Source organism: Coptis chinensis, chromosome 3, assembly GCF_015680905.1.
Source record: "Coptis chinensis isolate HL-2020 chromosome 3, ASM1568090v1, whole genome shotgun sequence".
NCBI lineage: Eukaryota > Viridiplantae > Streptophyta > Magnoliopsida > Ranunculales > Ranunculaceae > Coptis > Coptis chinensis.
The window spans coordinates 76,703,520-76,721,147 of NC_141458.1; the positions used below are offsets into that span (position 1 = coordinate 76,703,520).

At 36.6% G+C, this 17,628-nt stretch overlaps 1 protein-coding gene and 1 pseudogene across 2 annotated transcripts; both read right to left on the reverse strand.

Moving 5' to 3' along the window:
- Positions 1-496: 496 nt before the first annotated feature.
- LOC147510884 (uncharacterized) lies at positions 497-4,786 on the reverse strand (annotated as a pseudogene). The gene is made up of 3 exons (XR_015219096.1): positions 4,388-4,786; positions 1,729-1,996; positions 497-1,132 (listed from the first exon to the last, which is right to left on the reverse strand). The product of XR_015219096.1 is annotated as an uncharacterized LOC147510884 (transcript).
- Positions 4,787-5,859: 1,073 nt separating this feature from the next.
- LOC147510885 (syntaxin-32-like) lies at positions 5,860-10,863 on the reverse strand. The gene is given in 6 exon segments (XM_086602731.1): positions 5,860-6,126; positions 8,142-8,363; positions 8,637-8,707; positions 8,709-8,813; positions 8,931-9,181; positions 10,472-10,863. Coding segments are annotated over 6 exon segments (1,059 nt in total). The 5' UTR covers positions 10,722-10,863; the 3' UTR covers positions 5,860-5,966.
- Positions 10,864-17,628: the final 6,765 nt, after the last annotated feature.

A 17,628-nucleotide genomic window follows, 5' to 3' on the forward strand; every position in this document is an offset into this window, starting at 1 on the left:
AACAATAAAAGAATGCCTGAGTTGTATTATGAGAATCGGAGTAGCATGTTCAGGAACTCATGATTGATAGAATGGACATCAGTGATGTTCTCAAGGAATTGCATTCAGTCAAAGAAGTCCTTTTTCTGGTTCGAGACTAAAGGCTGCAGATGAACACACATTTCCTTATATCCTCTTGCTAGGACTTCGTGAACTAACAGAAACCATTATAATGATAAATCAGTATACAAACTTTAACACAGCACCACGATCGTTTTTTTCTTCAGTAAAGATATTCATTGCAGTATTGCACCGTGAATACTGATGTGTTATCTGCAACTCTCTCGAAGTCTGTTGTATCAAGCACATGCAACTTGCACAGTTGCACTGTACTGTATACACGGTACTGTAGCATGTGTTGTATATTCCTGGGCAAATATCGATTCATAACACAGACAAAAACGATAATAACACCAACAAAGGAGAGTGAAAGACCAACCACAACGTCGCCACTAGATGATCAAAGTTCAAATAAACTTTCAATAGTCTCCTCATGAGTAGAATGTCTAAGAACAATGTCAATCATATCACATTGAGCATTGACAACATCACAAAAACCAAAATGAACTTTTTTCCCTTGGTAAAAACAGATCTATAACTACTAAAGGTCATGTTGCGAAACCAGAGCCCGCTGTTTATTTCGCATTCAACAAATGAACAAGGGACATACACGCGGGCATACACTCTTCTCCAAAAAGTGGCTTACCGAACAGGTTGCTGGTTGTAATGGTTCTTCTCCTTTTTCTTTGCTGCAGCAAGCCTTGCACTCCTTGCAGAAGCTTCAATAGCAGCAGCTCTGGCAGCTGCATCCATCTCCTTATTCGATTTCTTCTTCTTCATAGAAGCCATCTTCTTTAAGCGCTCTTTCATATCCACAGCAGAAGTATCTTCTTCTTGCTGATCTCCACCAGCTGCCTCGTCTAGCTGCTCGTTGGCAGTGCCTGAGCCATTGGACTGATCCAGATCTTTTCGCTTCCTTAGCAGACTTGTCTTTCTTTTTTTTTTTTCTTAGCAGTTTTGCTCTCAACTGGGACAGTCTCTTTCTTTTCTGCATTGCCGTTAACCTCCTCAGATTTTTTCTCTTCTGTAACTCCTGCAGGAAATCATGTGTACCAGTGCTTCAAAAACACAGGCATCGACATTATAGATTTCTACGTATCAAACTTCACAAGAGTATTATCCCCAAATTACTGATCCTATGTTCATCAAATCTAAGCATAACATTGATTGGGATCACAAATGGAAATTAACAACACGCAGATGTTCATCAACATCTTGCACTACCAAGGAATCCGGTCAAGTGTGGGACATTCATTAGTTCTCTCTTGTGGAGGGTTATATCTAATCACCTCAAGGTGTTTCACCTCTCGCTGTCCTGTCATGCTGATTTGCTTTTACGTTTTCTGTTCTGCTTGCTGTTTTTTATTAGAATGTGGTCATGGTCTAAGGTGTTAGCTCCTTGTTAGTATCCTTCAGTGTTTTTATTTTTTTGGTAATCTAGCATCCTTGAGTGTTACAATATGTCAACACCTTGAACGCCATAACAAATATCAACATGCCCTCCCCCCCCCCCCCCACACACAATGTATCAGGGCTAGTTAATACACAGTTGTTTAAATTGACCATGTTATTATTTTAATGTGGCACGTCCCAACAGCACAAAAACCAGAAAAGAACAAATTAAATTACCATGTGATCCATCCTGGTCACTAGTTTCTTTCTTGGACATTCCCAGCTCAGCCAAGACAGCATCAAGCTCTGCAAGCTCCTTTTTCTTCAATTCCTTCTTAGAAAGCTGCCTTTCAGTTTCTTTAGGAGCCAAAGTGGCCTGGGGAGGCTTCTGCACTATTGCTTCAGTTTGTCCTGGAATCTCGGATTCATGTTCATTTTCCTGTTCATGATCCTCCTCAATCTCATCATCGCCCTCATCAATACCATCTTCTTCACTCTCACTTTCCTGGGAACACATAACAAACAGATAAACATGAATTTTAATTGAATAAAAGGTCTGGCCACTCATTCAGGAGCATTGCATGAATATTGGAGGATATACTACAGTACAGCAGGCAGCAGAACCATTAAAATACATTTAATTTAACTCCAAAAGAAAAGAAGAAACTGAAGAACTTACAAGGTTAAAGATATAGATCACAGATTGACAACATAAAGAGGGAATAACAAGAAGGAGAACAATGAGAAAAAACATGTCTGAAAGTAAAAGATACGAAACAGAATAACTAGAAAGATTCAACACAGATCACAGAACATGAGGAGACAAAGCAAAGCAAAACACGAGATAAATGTGTGGGCATACGTACATGCACATACTGACTAAACAAGATTTTTAAATTGCATTCTGCATCAGTATAGACCAAACCCCGCCACACGTGGTTCACTTTCTCCATTTTTAATCAGTAAAATTTAGCTCCTTCCATTCAAAGACAGGTTACAACATGACACAAATTACAAACAATGATCCTAAGTAGCAAGATACCACAAGAACAATAAGAGACATATCCCTAAACTACTAGGAAAGTATTCCAATTCCACAAAAATTCAACAAAACCCACTCGACGAAACTTAAACAAACACTAAACAAATCAAACAAAGCCTCTTTGATCTCTTTACTACAGTAGAACCTCATTAATTTAATACATGATAAATTAATTATCACGCTTAATTAATGAAATTTGCTGGTCCTTACTCAGGCCAATGGACTAAATTAATAATTTAAGCTAAATTTGTAAGATAATAGATTTCAAAACATTCCCTGTAGAGTTTAGTGGAGCCCATTTTTTTCACAAATTAATAAAAAAATAATAATGTGGCCAAATATTATGCTTTCTCAAAATAAAAATATGAGTCCAGTGTTGCTTGTCATCTCTAATCTTTCAAACGCGCTAAGAAGTTCTAGTGTGGTGTTTTCATATTGCAAGAGGTTATTATTTAACGTCATTGTCTCCTCCAGTGCTTCTTTACGTGAAACTGGCTCCATGATACAACACCATAGATAATTATTTCTAGAATAAACTTTAAAAATCCATAAATATTTGAATAAAATAATAATTATTAATTTACCGATTAATTTAAACCTAGGTTAATTAATGGATTTTGCCCAGTCCCAAGGGTATTAAGTTATCGAGGTTCTATTGTATCTTGTTTAGTTCCTTCTAGTGCTAAAAAAATCCTCAAGTGTCTCTCCTTTCACAATGTCCACACAATTAGAATATGATCTACTAGCCACATACACATGCTAGAAATGAACCTACCAACCACTCTCTCACCAAAGCCTCTCGAGCGTTTGAAGGTGGAAACGAAGGTTAGGGAAGAAAATGAAGAAGATGTTTCATACATCGGTAGCCAATGGAAAATTCAGTAGAAGACAAGCAACACTTTACTCCACCTCTTTGCAATGAAAGCATCGATTTGGTAAGTCCATGTCCCCTCTCATTGAAGGTTATCAATAATTTTAGTACTACTCCAATAAACAAGGAAACAAAATAAGGCTACTTGGATGGGATAGAGTTTCTCACTTCCTCTAAATTTTCTATACAGAATATTGTGAATGATCACCCCATTATCAAGAGCTTCCAAAGTAAATTCCTTGACCAAGACAAAGGAGAAAGGTTTCACTATGAACACACCAAAAACCACATTCTTGAATCCGCCTCCCCATAATTATTCCCCAATTGATAAATGGGGGCTAAGAAAAACTCAAAGTGAAAAATTCCACACCACCTCTTCACCACTTTCCATATAATCCGATACCAATGCATCTTTATGCACACCAAGCTAAAAAAAGTAAAATGCTGTTTTCTATCATTGAATAAAAAAAAATCAAGTTGGGCCAATGTTCTATTAACCCATGGTTGTCAATTATGCTGTGAGAGATGAGGATAGAAGCTAGACATTTCCTTTCACAGCACGAACTTTTAAGTTGCTTTAGAAAACAAGTGATGCAATTATAAATACTACATATACATATTTCAAGAAAAAAAAATCTGTAACCTCCCTTTCCACAGAAATCTTGCCTTTTACCTTCAAGGAGGCAATTGGAAGCCTCTCTCCCTTAACTACACTAATATAAATGAACAAGGAAAAACGAATAATAAATAAAAGATGCTCTCATGCTTAAACAACAACAAAATATATATACAAACTTCATGCGTATGCATTAATGTCATCATTATTTCAAAAAAGAAACATCTGGATTAAGGAATGATGAAGAAGACCAAATATTTCACAATTGATAAAATGAGAATTTATATCCATTGCATTAGATCAAATGTGTTCACCTGTTAAATAGTTGAAGAATAGGAAATATGAGTGAAAAGAAAGATTAATATACCTCAAGAGGGGTGTTGGTCTCCTTATGGTGGTCAGTGGAGCCCCCCCAAACAGGAGGAGGGGCAGTACTGGCATAATAATCGTCATCATCGTCATCATCAACATCAGCCCAAGATTTCTGAACCAAAGGAGCAGGAGCCCAATAAACTTGAGACTCGGGCTGATCCTTACTATTATTAGAGCCTAAATTCTTCTTGAACTGTTTTAGAAGATTCAGATTTCTTCTTCTTCTTAAGTGATTCGAGAGCTGCAAAAACATTACTGCTCTTAATTGATGACCCTCCTCCTACATCATCCTTCCTATTTCCTCCTCCAACCATTCTCCCCTTTATTATTATTATTAATCTCAAACTCAGATTATAGGCCAGAGTTTCCTTATTTCTTTCTTTCTAATCTTTTTTTTACAAAACACCGCACTTCCAAGATCTAAAAAAATGAATTACAAATATATATATATATTTTTTTTATTATTAAAAAATTTATCTAGGGTTTGGATGGAATTCAAATCGACGGATTAGTAAGGTATAAATAAAGAAAGTGTGTTTGTTTTGTTTGGATTGGGTGAGGCTATTTGTGTGTATTTTGAGGGGAGAGACGATAATAATTAGATAACGCTTTCAATGTTTATGCGTGTTTATATAGTGACCGAAACACCAAACCCTCTTTTCTTTTTCCGTATATAGACTCTACAATTGTAACGTGTTCCTATTTTTATTTTTCTAACCCTTCCTTTAAATAATAGGGTCATTATTATGGCTAAATCTACTGTGCACAAGATGCTCGGCCACTCATCACAGGGTGCGTGTGTATTGCAAGGCAAAAGTACTGATCCAAAGGCCCATGCGATCTAAAGACATGCTCGGCCACTCATCACAAGGTGCGTGTGTATTGGCAAAAGTACTGATCCAAAGGCCCATACGACCTGAAGACATGCTCGGCCACTCATCACAGGGTGCGTGTGTATTGCAAGGCAAAAGTACTGATCCAAATGCCCATACGACCTGCGCACTGAAGACATGCTCACATTATTATTAGTAAGTTATGGGACCCATGGAAATCTTTCTTCCAAGCCTTTTTTTCTCACAAGCGCATCCAACGTTTCTGTAAAGATGGATATCAAATTTCTTTCTCCACCAAAATTTGTTTGAAATTTAGGAAGAGATTACAATAGTCAGTTAAATCCAAACTTTTTCTATTCCACTTGAGAACAGGTTTGAAGTTCAAAGAGTCCACATATCAAGGAGCCTTTATTTTTTCCTCAAAAAGCAAGTAACCCTCCAAGTTTAACTTGGATTTAATGTTTCAAGGTACACAGACGTTACACAGTCTCCTCCTGTAATAATCTCTACTACGAAACTGACAGAAAACAAAGAAAAATCGCAAGTATGCTTAAAACAGTTTATACTTTTATATATGCACTACAGAATATAACGAAGGTCTGAGGTAGCTATAAAAAAGCAAAACAAATGAATAGAACATTACAAAAAAATTTAAGGAAGGAGAAAAATAAAAACACAGGGCCAATTGGCAGTAATGGAGACAAAAGGAGTTGTCATATTTCCGTCTATTTCCTCATACTATTATGCCACAAAAAATAAGAAAATCATAAGGAATACAATTAGTACAAAGAATATCTTGATCATCAGCCAACGGTTTGACGAGATCCCGTTGAGGTACTTCAGTAGTTGCCCCTGTGCCCCCTCCACATTTGCTAGTGTGTCTTCCATGTTTTCATCAATCCTGCCACACAAGAATTGTTGAGTTAAGATGGAAGGAACAATTAAACAGGAAATCTGTCCTAACCAATTAGAGTTGCCTAAAGCAGATAGAATGCGGTAAAAAATACAAAAACAAAATCATACTCAATGACACAGGCTAGGAGGGTTTGTTCACAAACTTCACACCATCGCTAGACTCCGTAAATACTCTAGTCAAATCAGCTTTGTCAGAAATTGTTGGTTATTAGACATGTAAATCAGGGAACCATCCAGCTCTTATTTTCCAACAAACATAAAGGAAAAACTGAATCTCCCTGTATTCATGAGATCTTTCAAATTTTGACACCTCTCACCAAAAATTATAGGTCTGATTCAGCAAACCAGACGCAGCTGTTTGACTTGAAGAGCATAATAAAGTCAGATCGAGTTTTGGACATTTTGAATATCTTCCTCTTATAATTATTTTAATAGGTATCATCCATATGAACCTCATCCTACTGGTTTACTGGTAAAAAAAAAGCGCATCGAGTGTTGGCCCCAATTCCATGAATATCTGGAACTTGTAGTGTTTATGCTTATGCAGGGATATCTCATCTTAATGCAGTATTAAATGTACGTGCATATACATACAACACAAACAGTCAAACACCAAACCCATCAGCAAGTTTCTTTTTGTCTTTAAAACAATAAGCACAGTTGTCAAATCATATATCGTTTTCCATTTTTTGCATATCATATCGTATCGTATCATGTATCGTATTGTGTATCGTAAGATATGGTATTTTAAAATTAATTATAAAAATATGTATATATGAGTTATTTGAAGGAAAAGGTATTAAGGATTGAAGAGTGAAGACTCATGGTTATAGTTTTATATGTGTTAGTGCATGTGTATGTAAGTTTTTACAGAAATAGTCTTATCAATACACAATACTACTAGTGTATGATACAAAATGTCATCATTTTCAACCACTAAGCCCAAATTAGTATTAGACATAAAAGGATAGGCTAGCTGTTAAATGAGTAAGCTAGTTGTTGCTTTATCATATCCTAAAACCTTAGATAGCTTTCTAAAGCTTAGAAAGGAGAAGAAAAAAAAAAAATAAATCTTAAAAACTCGTTTTCGGATTATTATTTTTAATATTTCATGTGTTTGAAGTGTATCGCTCGATATGGAATGTATCGTATCGTACAATACGCTCCCTGTATCGCACATAAAAATTTTGATACACTAGTGTGATATGTGTCGATTTGCTTTCGATACGATACGTATCGTGTATCGTACGATATTGATAACTATGACAATAAGTAATAACTTTGTTAGGCATATGAGTATATACACCGGCAGGATGCCGAATACCAAAATTTTGTCGATGTGCCATGATTCATCAGTTAATAACTAGATGTGTGTCCGAAGTTATAAACAATTTTGTAGAATTAATTAGGGATTTTTCTTTATTTTTATTTTTTTTTTCAATTTAGAGGAAGTGTACCTAATTTTAGAATTTCAAAACTAGATTTGTATTACATTTTAAAAAAAAAAAAAAAATAATATATTACAAAAAAAAATATAAACACATATCCACGACACGATACAATTTGATATCAATACATGTCAAAATACATTTCATAAGTATTGTTTCTATGAAACCAATGTTAAAAATTTAATAATCTTGGTCAAATTGAGAAGAAAGTAAAATGAGTTTACAAATTTTCCTTGTACATACAAATAAAACTACAAAGTTTTAAGTAACCTACATATCAGTTCTTTATATGCAAAAAGTCAAAATTGGCAGACTTGTACATATGCCAGAGGGAATAGGAAGACGTGGTAACTAGTGATTGGTGAGTACAATTACATGATGAGCACCATAGTGAATATGGCACTACTTGGTTATTTTTTGGGCAAAGTGGGGGGCCCCTGGTGATAAAGGGGATCACACTATGACCAAACACACGAGCAAACCACGAAACAAATAATCACATATTATTTCTCTACAGATTTAAAACAAACATTTACCAAAGTCAAAATATCACCTGATGGCAATTTCTCCCTGCTCAGAAACCATGGTAGCCAACTGTTGAAAGATGTTGCTCAGCTCGTGAATAGTTGATTCTACATTTTGGAGAGCTTCAGCTCTGCTCTGCATGTAACTGTCTTGCAGTGGAACCATCTGCTGTTGTTGTTGTTGTTCCTGCTGCTGCTGCTGCTGTAACAATGGCTGGGAGGGACTGGATGTCTCCCCGTCCATAAGCTTCCTGCAGAGAATTGAGAAATATGTAAAAACACAATAGACAGATTAACTGGCCTTCCACTGTACAGCAATCTATTATGTATTTATGCTAGTCATATATTAAAGCATCCAACAAATTTCGATGTAGCCAGGAAAATCCAATTACTTAAGAATTAAGATCAGAGACAAGATGGTCTTACAAACCTTTAGACACCAGAAAAGCCACAAGTACAAAGATACTTTCCCATGATTAGCTAATATATATTAATATATTCACAAGGAAAGAACATGCATTTACCTGGGAAATAATTGTGATGATGACGTTGACCCATTGGCCCATGGGGGAGGAGAGGGGTTTGAGGCATTTGCAACCGTCCCTGGCCGCCAGTGGACGTTGTCGAACAAAAGGACTGGCGGAATCCTTTGAACCAGAAGAGGAAAACAACTGCCGTCTGTTTTCGTGAACCTTCAAGTTCTGCATAGATACAAGTAGCACAAAAATTGAGCTTATGCAGGTACTACAAAGAATAAAACCAGAAAACAGTACAGATGCTGATGAAAGGGAAGGGAAATCCAGTAACACTTCACGTACCTCTGTCCGCATGGTTAGGACTTCTTTGAACTCTTTTGTAGCACTCATCAAGCGGTTCTTCAAGTTATCCACAACAGTAGTGGAATGACTGGTAGTGTCGCTAGATATATTTCCACTCTCGTTTTGCGAGTTGCAGAGGAGCTGCAAGTCTACTACTGCTGAGTTTAAGGCAGTAATATCCTGCTTGATGACTGTCGTCAGCTCTTGGATCTCTACAGTTGGATCATCAAAAACAGATGTCCTTTTTGCCACTTCAATGAGATGAAACAGGTTTAGACTCTTATATCTTATTCATCTACCAGTAAAACAAACAAAGGAAAGAACAATGAGGCATGCAAGACATTCCCTTAGCTAACTAAGGACTATGCACATTCTACTTATGTTGTAGTCACATTGCACAAAATGACAAAACCGTTCTTCACCATTTGGACATGTCAAAGAGCTGTATCATCACAAGGTACCCTTTTCAAATAGACTCCAATTTCAAATTACCAATGTTGTCAAAATTGTATCTTGCACTATCCCCTTATTCAGTATGCCACTTCAGGACCGTTATATATGGTCTATGGCCAAGGAAGATGCAAACTCAACCGCTTTGCAAGCGCCTTTATACTGGAATGTGGTTTTGGAGGTACTGACAAGCTCCTATTGAGATAGAGATCCACTCCCCCACCCCGCTTTCCTCTTTTCTTTTTTTTTTTTACGGTAGAAGAGATACTTCATTAATTTCTACAAAGCAGGCCCATTGCAAGAATAGTAAACCCTAGTAGGCTTCTAAAAGCTAGACCAGGATTAACCTGAGACCAAATGTTCTCAACTCTTAACTTATATGGTAAATCGAATCAAAATCAAGAGAGGCAAAGTCGAAGGTCTTTATATTGGGTATATTAATTTATGCATTTATTATCGGAAAAAAATATTTAATTTATGCACTGTTGTCAAGGGTGAGGTGTTAGACTTCCGATGTGGGCAGCTTTGGGGGCTACTCGGAAAACAACCTGCTATGTGGTCATGCAAATAGGCACTATTGACAGTGTCAGGTTTACCTAATGTCCTGACTGGAGCCCAAACCACAATTGTTTTTTTCACCAAGCAAACCAATGATTTTATTAAATAGGATGCAAAGTGATTTGAGAAAATCATACAACATATAAACCCAAGAGATTACATCAGTAAATTAGCCACTACAAGCCCAAACCACATTCTATTCATGTTCAGTTGTTCACTTTTCCAACTCAAGCCAAGCCAAGACATAAAATCTAAATCCAAGCATGTTCAGAAGTGCAGTTCTTAGTGCACGCAGTCGGACATGAGAATCCAAAAATAAGATTCGGTGGCGTTCTAATATGTGCTCTAACATCACTTTGAATATAACTGCTACTATATAAAGATCTGCCCTTATGTGACCAGTCAAGCAGCTCAATCTTAGTGTATGGCACAGGGAATAACGGTAAATGTTGTGTTCATCAGAAGTGCGATGAAGTTTTAATGTGAAGCATATCATACGCTATAAATATAGATACAATGAAACAACAACTCACATTTAGCCAATTTAGCGAGCTTTTGAGACGTCCCATGAATCCCATATCCAATTTTAGAAGCCCTCTTATTAAATTCAGATTGAATCGACACAGCAGATCTCTGAGCATCAAATTTGGACCCACTATTACTACTAGTGGCTACATTCTGCTGCACCCCAGATGAAGAAACAGACTTCTTTAATCTTTCTGTTACATTAATAAACTCTTGTGTCCTATCTCTATACGAAGATTGCCCTGATTTTACATACATTTTGACAAAACCCTAAATATCAAAAAAATCAGATATATAAATTTGGAGAAATTGAGTCGAATGGTAACCGACAGAAGGAAGGGGAATTGTTAGATCTGGTTCAGATCTTTGAGGAAAGTGATGGAATCAATTGGGTCAGAGATCAATCCATTGGGGAAAGGATTTTGCAGTTGTTGAAATCTAATTGTTTGAGATATGTCGGTTTTTCAGAAAATTCGAGATGTCTTCTTGAAACCTTTGGAATTCCAAAACAGAGTGAGAAAAATATGCCAGAATTTCTGTTTTGCCTTCTATTATAGCCATGGAATTATTGTAAAATTTCTTTTTTGGTCAAAATATCGTGTTTCTCATCCGTGATATATATATATATATAGTCTCTCTCTTAAACGTAGTTATTTAATAGGGTAATTTCCCAATTAGTAACCCATAATGTCAATCTGTTCCCAAGTAGTAACCACTCTTCAATTTTGACTTTTCAACCTCACTTTTGACACTTTTGCCCTTCTCCTTATTTCCAAACAATGCCCACGTGGACATCAACACTCTCTCTCACTCTACTGCAACTCTCTCCTTTATTTGAAGTGATTTGAAGTGATTTGATGGGTGTGTGGATAGATATCATGATTATCTTAGAGATGAAGAGATTTAAAATGAACGGTCACTTAACGATCCGTGGTTTAAAAGCCTCGAGATTAAGTAACCCATAAAGATGGGCCGGTTATTTACATTAACACTGTTCATATACTATTTTTATTATAAAAAATTATTTTAATAAGAAAAAAAATGTAGAAATAATAAGATTCTTGTAAAAATAACAAAAATAATGGTAAAAACATGAATAATGGATAAGATTCTTGTAAAAATAACAAGATAAAAATCATGAATTAAACCAACCCATGTATTAAACCCTTTAAACTAAGCAAAATCTACAGAAAGCATTCACGGGGACATGTTACGGTTCTACAACTATCATCAACAAAAATTGCAAAAGCACCGTAAACTAAGACAAAAACATAAACCCCAAACATAAAAACCGGGGAACATAACAAATGTAACATAACAACCCTTAATCTTCATCGTCTTCATCTTCCTCCTCGCCTTCATCTTCCTCGTCTTCATCATCGCCATCATCCCCTTAACCGAACTATCATCATCATCATCATGTTGGTCTTCCCACATGTAATCGAGGGGTCTTCAACAAAATAAGGATCATCCATCTCTTCTTCTTCTTCATCGCCTTCTTCTTCATCGCAGTAGTCGTCATCGAGAGAATAACTATCCCACATTTTCTCGTGACTTCGTCACTGAGTAATCGATGGTTTCACCGCTTGAACATCCGGGAAGAGGCATGTTGATAACTTTGGTAGATTTAACTTTGGTAGATTGTTGCTTTGGCGATTGTTGCTTTGGTAGAATGTTGCTAATGAAAAGAATATTAGAATGTGAGAGAGATCAAATTTTAGATGACTATTTCAAAGATAAATGTTTATGGAAACGAGGCGTTGTAATTATGTGGGGTGGTTAGTTTTCTTTTCACCTTACCGTAAATGGTCATCATGACACACAAAAACAATGAAGGGACAGGCAAGACCAAAATTAATTTAGAAAATGAAGTGAATTTTGACCCTTTGTCAAACCCAATGTAATTCGTTCTTTGCCATATTAGAGGACATGCAAGTATGCAACTCGACTAAATTACCCCGAAATTAACCCATAAATGGACCCTAAATGGATTGAATGAATAATTTGGTTACCCATAAATAATTATCAATGTACAAGAAAGTTACTGATAGTCTTAAGGCCACAATATAGTTATTCATTGACGACCGAATATCATTATTTTGGCGGAAATTTGAGGATTGACATGTGTCCCCAATCAAACCCTTTTTTTTTTTTTCAAATACCCATGTTTATTTCATGATATCTAGTGGCAAGCATGCTTGCATGTTAAAAAGCTTCATGTAGAATGTTAATCTTTATAATGAATTTCTTCAATTTTTTTAACCTTATTAGAATTAATTATTTAGACAATGTATAGTAAAGTTGCCGATAGTTCTAGGGTAGGAATATGTTTGTTCATTTGATAGAGGAATCAACATGGACATCGATTTTTGTAGGAAATGAAGTTAGATGCATAATGAAGTCCGACACGCGGGAGGAAATGACCTTGGAACGACGCGTCACATTAACCAAACTTAAAGAAATCAATTGGGAATTAGGGGAAAAAACTATCCTAGTGAAGCTCAATTAAATTTGAAACCCTAATTTTTAGTTTTCACTTCAATCTCCATATTATAACCCCACCCCTCATTTTATCTTTTACGGTTCAATTATTGGTGGAGAAATGAGGAAGCTTAACCCGACATGTAGAATGTCATTAGATAAAATGCAGAAATTATTTGGTGGATTTAGTAAGGAAGAAATGGAGGATTTTGAGAATTCCTGTTTTTGAAGCTTTTGCAAATCCAAAAAAATATGCACGTGAACAACTACACTAGTTTGTGCCATAGTTAGCCATAAAGTTGGTAGACTTTGCTATCGGATTGGTAACAAAGATTTGGTATTCAAGAAGAGTGATGTTGCATTGATTATGGGTCTTAGTGTAAACTCTGTTTGCTAACTCATTCTACACCATCGACGTGAAGAACAACACATCGTAATTTCGTGCTAGGTTTTTTTTAAAGGAAGCAATCGTTAGTGAGAAAAGAAATATTAGATGCTTTAGTGGTGGCAAAATCCAATGGTAGTGAAGATAAAAGTGATATATTTAGGCTCAATAGGTTGTATGTCTTTGCTCCAAGTTGTGCTTCTGGATCTTCTAGGACCGTAGATGGAAGGTATGTTGATCTTGCAGAGGACCTAGTTGCTTTTGATCGGGCCCATGGGGCACACCTTGCTTTGAGATGTTGGAATCTTGTTTGGATGATATTTACAAAAATGTGTTAGCCGAGAAGGACTCCTTTGCGCGGTTTATGGTTGTGTTATTTGTTTTGATATTTGGGCATACCTTCACATCCCCTCTCTTGGGGCTCGTAGGGCATTGAATGGTAAATTCCCAAGAATACTAGATTGGGTTCAGTTGCCTCCCAAGAACTTACATCTCCAGACCTGGAAGAAGAAGCTCGAGCCTCTTAAAGGTAAGGTTGTTGCCTTTGACACTTTGGATATTGAAGAAGAAGAAATGAATGAAGATGTAATGAAGGTGGCTTTCAACCAACAGGCCACACAAAGCGCTGCTTCGGTTTCAGAGGAGATGCTTCAGAGACAGGCACACCTACTGAAAGGCCTTGTAAGCATATTATTGAAACTCTGCATAGTTGATTATAAACTCTACATTGTTGATTATAAACTCTGCATTGCATTGTTGATTATAAACTCTGCATTGATGAGTTGTTTGTTCTGTTTGCTGGGAAAGTTACAGAGTATTCACATATCTACAACTCTGAAAACAGGGTTAATGAAGACTTATTTGTCATTCTCCATTGAAAATAATTTCTTAAGCATGCTGAGAAATGGAAACAATAATCTTAGTTTGTGCGGTTGTGCCAGTTATATCAATTTTGGATCAAGAAAACTGGAATATGGTGTCAAATAAATAGTTACACTGTTGATTTATGAATATTGATTTCTTGTATTTACATAAACCATTCATGTGGATATTGTCCTTAAGCTTTCTTTAAGAAATTATATGATTGAAATGTCTTCTAACGGATATTTTAGCCTCGAAAGTTTGGAGCTACTTGGTCGATCTCTCAATGAAAATTAGTGAAGGAACTGACGCACAGGCGTTGAGCATGTTGCATGCATGTTAAAGCTGGTAGTCAGTATGCACTTCAAATGTGAGATATTAGACGAGTTATTTTTTCTTCTTTGAGAATATGGCGACAGAGATTACTCCATTCCTTTTGTCGGTAATCGCCGATCGATGAATATCCAAATCAACCGGCGAGTCTTAAGCAATATCAAGAGCTAAGGATGCAGTTAGGAAGGAACAAATTGATTCAACAATGGGTGGCTATTGATGCTTCGTGAACTATGTTCTTACAGACTATTGTTCAAGGGATGACCCTTTGCAGATCATGGCCCCAAGTTAGCCTTTGCTTGCAACAAGGGCTTTGTATAATGCTGTTGATTCTAGAGTTTTAATTTTGGTTGTCAGAGTTTTAATTTTGTATAAGAATACTCTGCAGCAAATGTATAAGAACACGTATCACTCACTCTCCTTCTATACTTTCAGTGTAACTTAATAACTGCCTTTATGAAACAAATTAGCCATTGGGATTGTCCAGTTGGGCAACGGTCACATGGAATGATAATCTCATCTAGAATATACTGGCGCTGGGATGCCCTTGTTATCAAATTCCAAACAGGTTTGTTAAGAATCTGACCCCAAAAACATGTCAAAGTCGAATACAATTTATGCCATATCTTTGAACATCACACTGCACCAGACAATTCTAAATTATGGGTTGTACATTAAAGAAAAAGTACACAGTACATTAACTTCAATTTCATGAGAAATTAACATCAAAACCTAAAATCAATCACCAACTAATTGTATTATTTAACTTCTACATGGAAAAGACATTCTTTTCAATAAGATATTCATGAATAAAATTTGTATTTAATATAAATAGCAATATCAGGATACATATCACTACTACATCCAAATGCAAATTAAAAACCTCGGCTTGTCACGAAAAATGACACGGCGCAAACAACCAACTTCTGGCTTATGCACGACCTTCACTCTAAAATAGGAAACTGCGCCAACTTTGCAAATGCCATTACAAAACCTGATTTTATGGGTCTTGCCCATTCACATGTTGCTGCCAAAGGGAGGGCTCAACGCCCTTTTCACTACCTACACACTCCCTACTTGAGCTTGCATCACCGATGGAAACAGAATTCAGTGACTTTGAAGCCCATGCCCTAGCATTCATTACCCTTCCCGCGCAAATTGCTCCTCTTGCAACCCTCTTCTTTAATGATAATGTCGTTCATGAGTTTGTGGCTGTAAAGTCTTCTTTACTCCTTGGTTTCTCATTAACATTCTTACCCTTGCCGCGTCTTCCCACCGCCATGCATCTGCATACATTTAATAAAACTACGTAGTAACCGCTGTTAAGTGGATCTAAAATCGAAGGTGCTTGATAGCTTCTTCACCCGACTCCACATTTTTGTGAACTTTACATCCACTAAGGAGGGCACCCCACACAACCCCATTGGCCTTGATAGGCATGTTCTTAATGAACTCATGGGCTTCTTGAAGGAGCCCTGACATGCTAAGGAGATCAACCATACAACCGTAATGCTCAATCTGAGGAATAATCTCATAATCTCTAGTCATACTACTGAAAAATCCACGGCCCTCATCTACTAATCCCATATGGCCACAAGCATGCAAGAGCCCAATAAAGGTCACCCCATTTGGTCGAATACCAATACAATACATCTTAGAGAAAAGCTTCAGGGCTTCCTCAGCTTGGCCGTGCATTGCGTATCCTCCAATCATAGCCGACCATGACACAATCATTCGTTCTTTCATCTTATAAAAAATATCCCGATCAATTTCTAAACAACCGTATTTGATATACATGTCAATCAAAGTATTACAAATTGATTCAAATACTCATGAACTCTCCAACCAAGATCAAGTGCACCTAAATCCGCACAAGCCGCTAATACCGCCACAACAGTGACCTCATTAAGTGTTCCCCGAGCAGCTTCCATGTCAGTAAACATACGAATCGCCTCTTTTAGATTCCCACACTGAACATACCCCAGTATCATCGCAGTCCAAGACCTCACACTTCTCTCAGGCATTTTATCAAACAATTTTCTAGCCAACTCCATATCATCATCCTGCTTACTCAAATGGGTAATCATAATATTCCAAGTCACAACATCTTTTTCACCCATTTTATCAAAAAAACCTTTTCGCAACATCGGTAACTCCACACAAGTATACATATGAAGTATAGTATTCGCAAAACAAATCGATTGAAACCCACGTTCTCGGCTAATGCATGAACAATAAGACCACTAGAAAAATGACACAACAATGAACAAGCTTTTAAAACAAATGAACACGAAATGTATCGGGCATTATGTTAAAGTAAAGTATAATTTGAAGCTGAAATGGGTTGATTTTGGAGGTTGAAATGGGTTGAATTTGGAGAATTCGATTTTGGAGGAGCTGCAATGGGTTGATTTTGGAGCTGAAATGGTTGAATTTGGTTGGAATGATTTCGGTCTTTGGAGAGGAATAGGAGAGGAGAGAGAGGGAACCCTTAAAATATGATTTTGATATCCCCTCTGTTTAGATTAGATTTGGGCCTTTGATTTCTGATTTAGATTTGGTGATCCAACGGCCGAAATTTGGTTGTTTTTTTTTCGCCTACTTAAAGTTGTATCTACCTAGCCGGCCCGTTATATATTATATTCATTTTGTTTTTCTAAAATTGAGTTAGCTAAAATGAAATAAATAGATTTTAAGTTACATAAACAAATATGAGGCGGATGATATATATTATTATTTTTACCAAAAAAAAATATATTATTAAATTACGACTCCCGCATAAAGTGCATGCACTATACTAGCTAGGTGAACAAATCAGTATCTGTCCAGTGGTGATAAAGATTGTTGTGTTGGAGGAGTTCTACATCAGCTCTTTTTGTTCTCCATTCATAGTGGCTAGTTTGACACTGGTGGTGGTCGAAGAACTTACTTTATCTTGGATTTTGTAAGGAGACACATTGTCACTTTGCATCACCTTGATGTGTCAAAATCATTCTCCATACAATCTAGAAGCAAGTTAGTATTTAGTATGAGGATAGATCATTATGGCTAACTAGTACACTGGCGTGCATCGCATGCGTGTTTTCCACTCGTGAAGACACGATT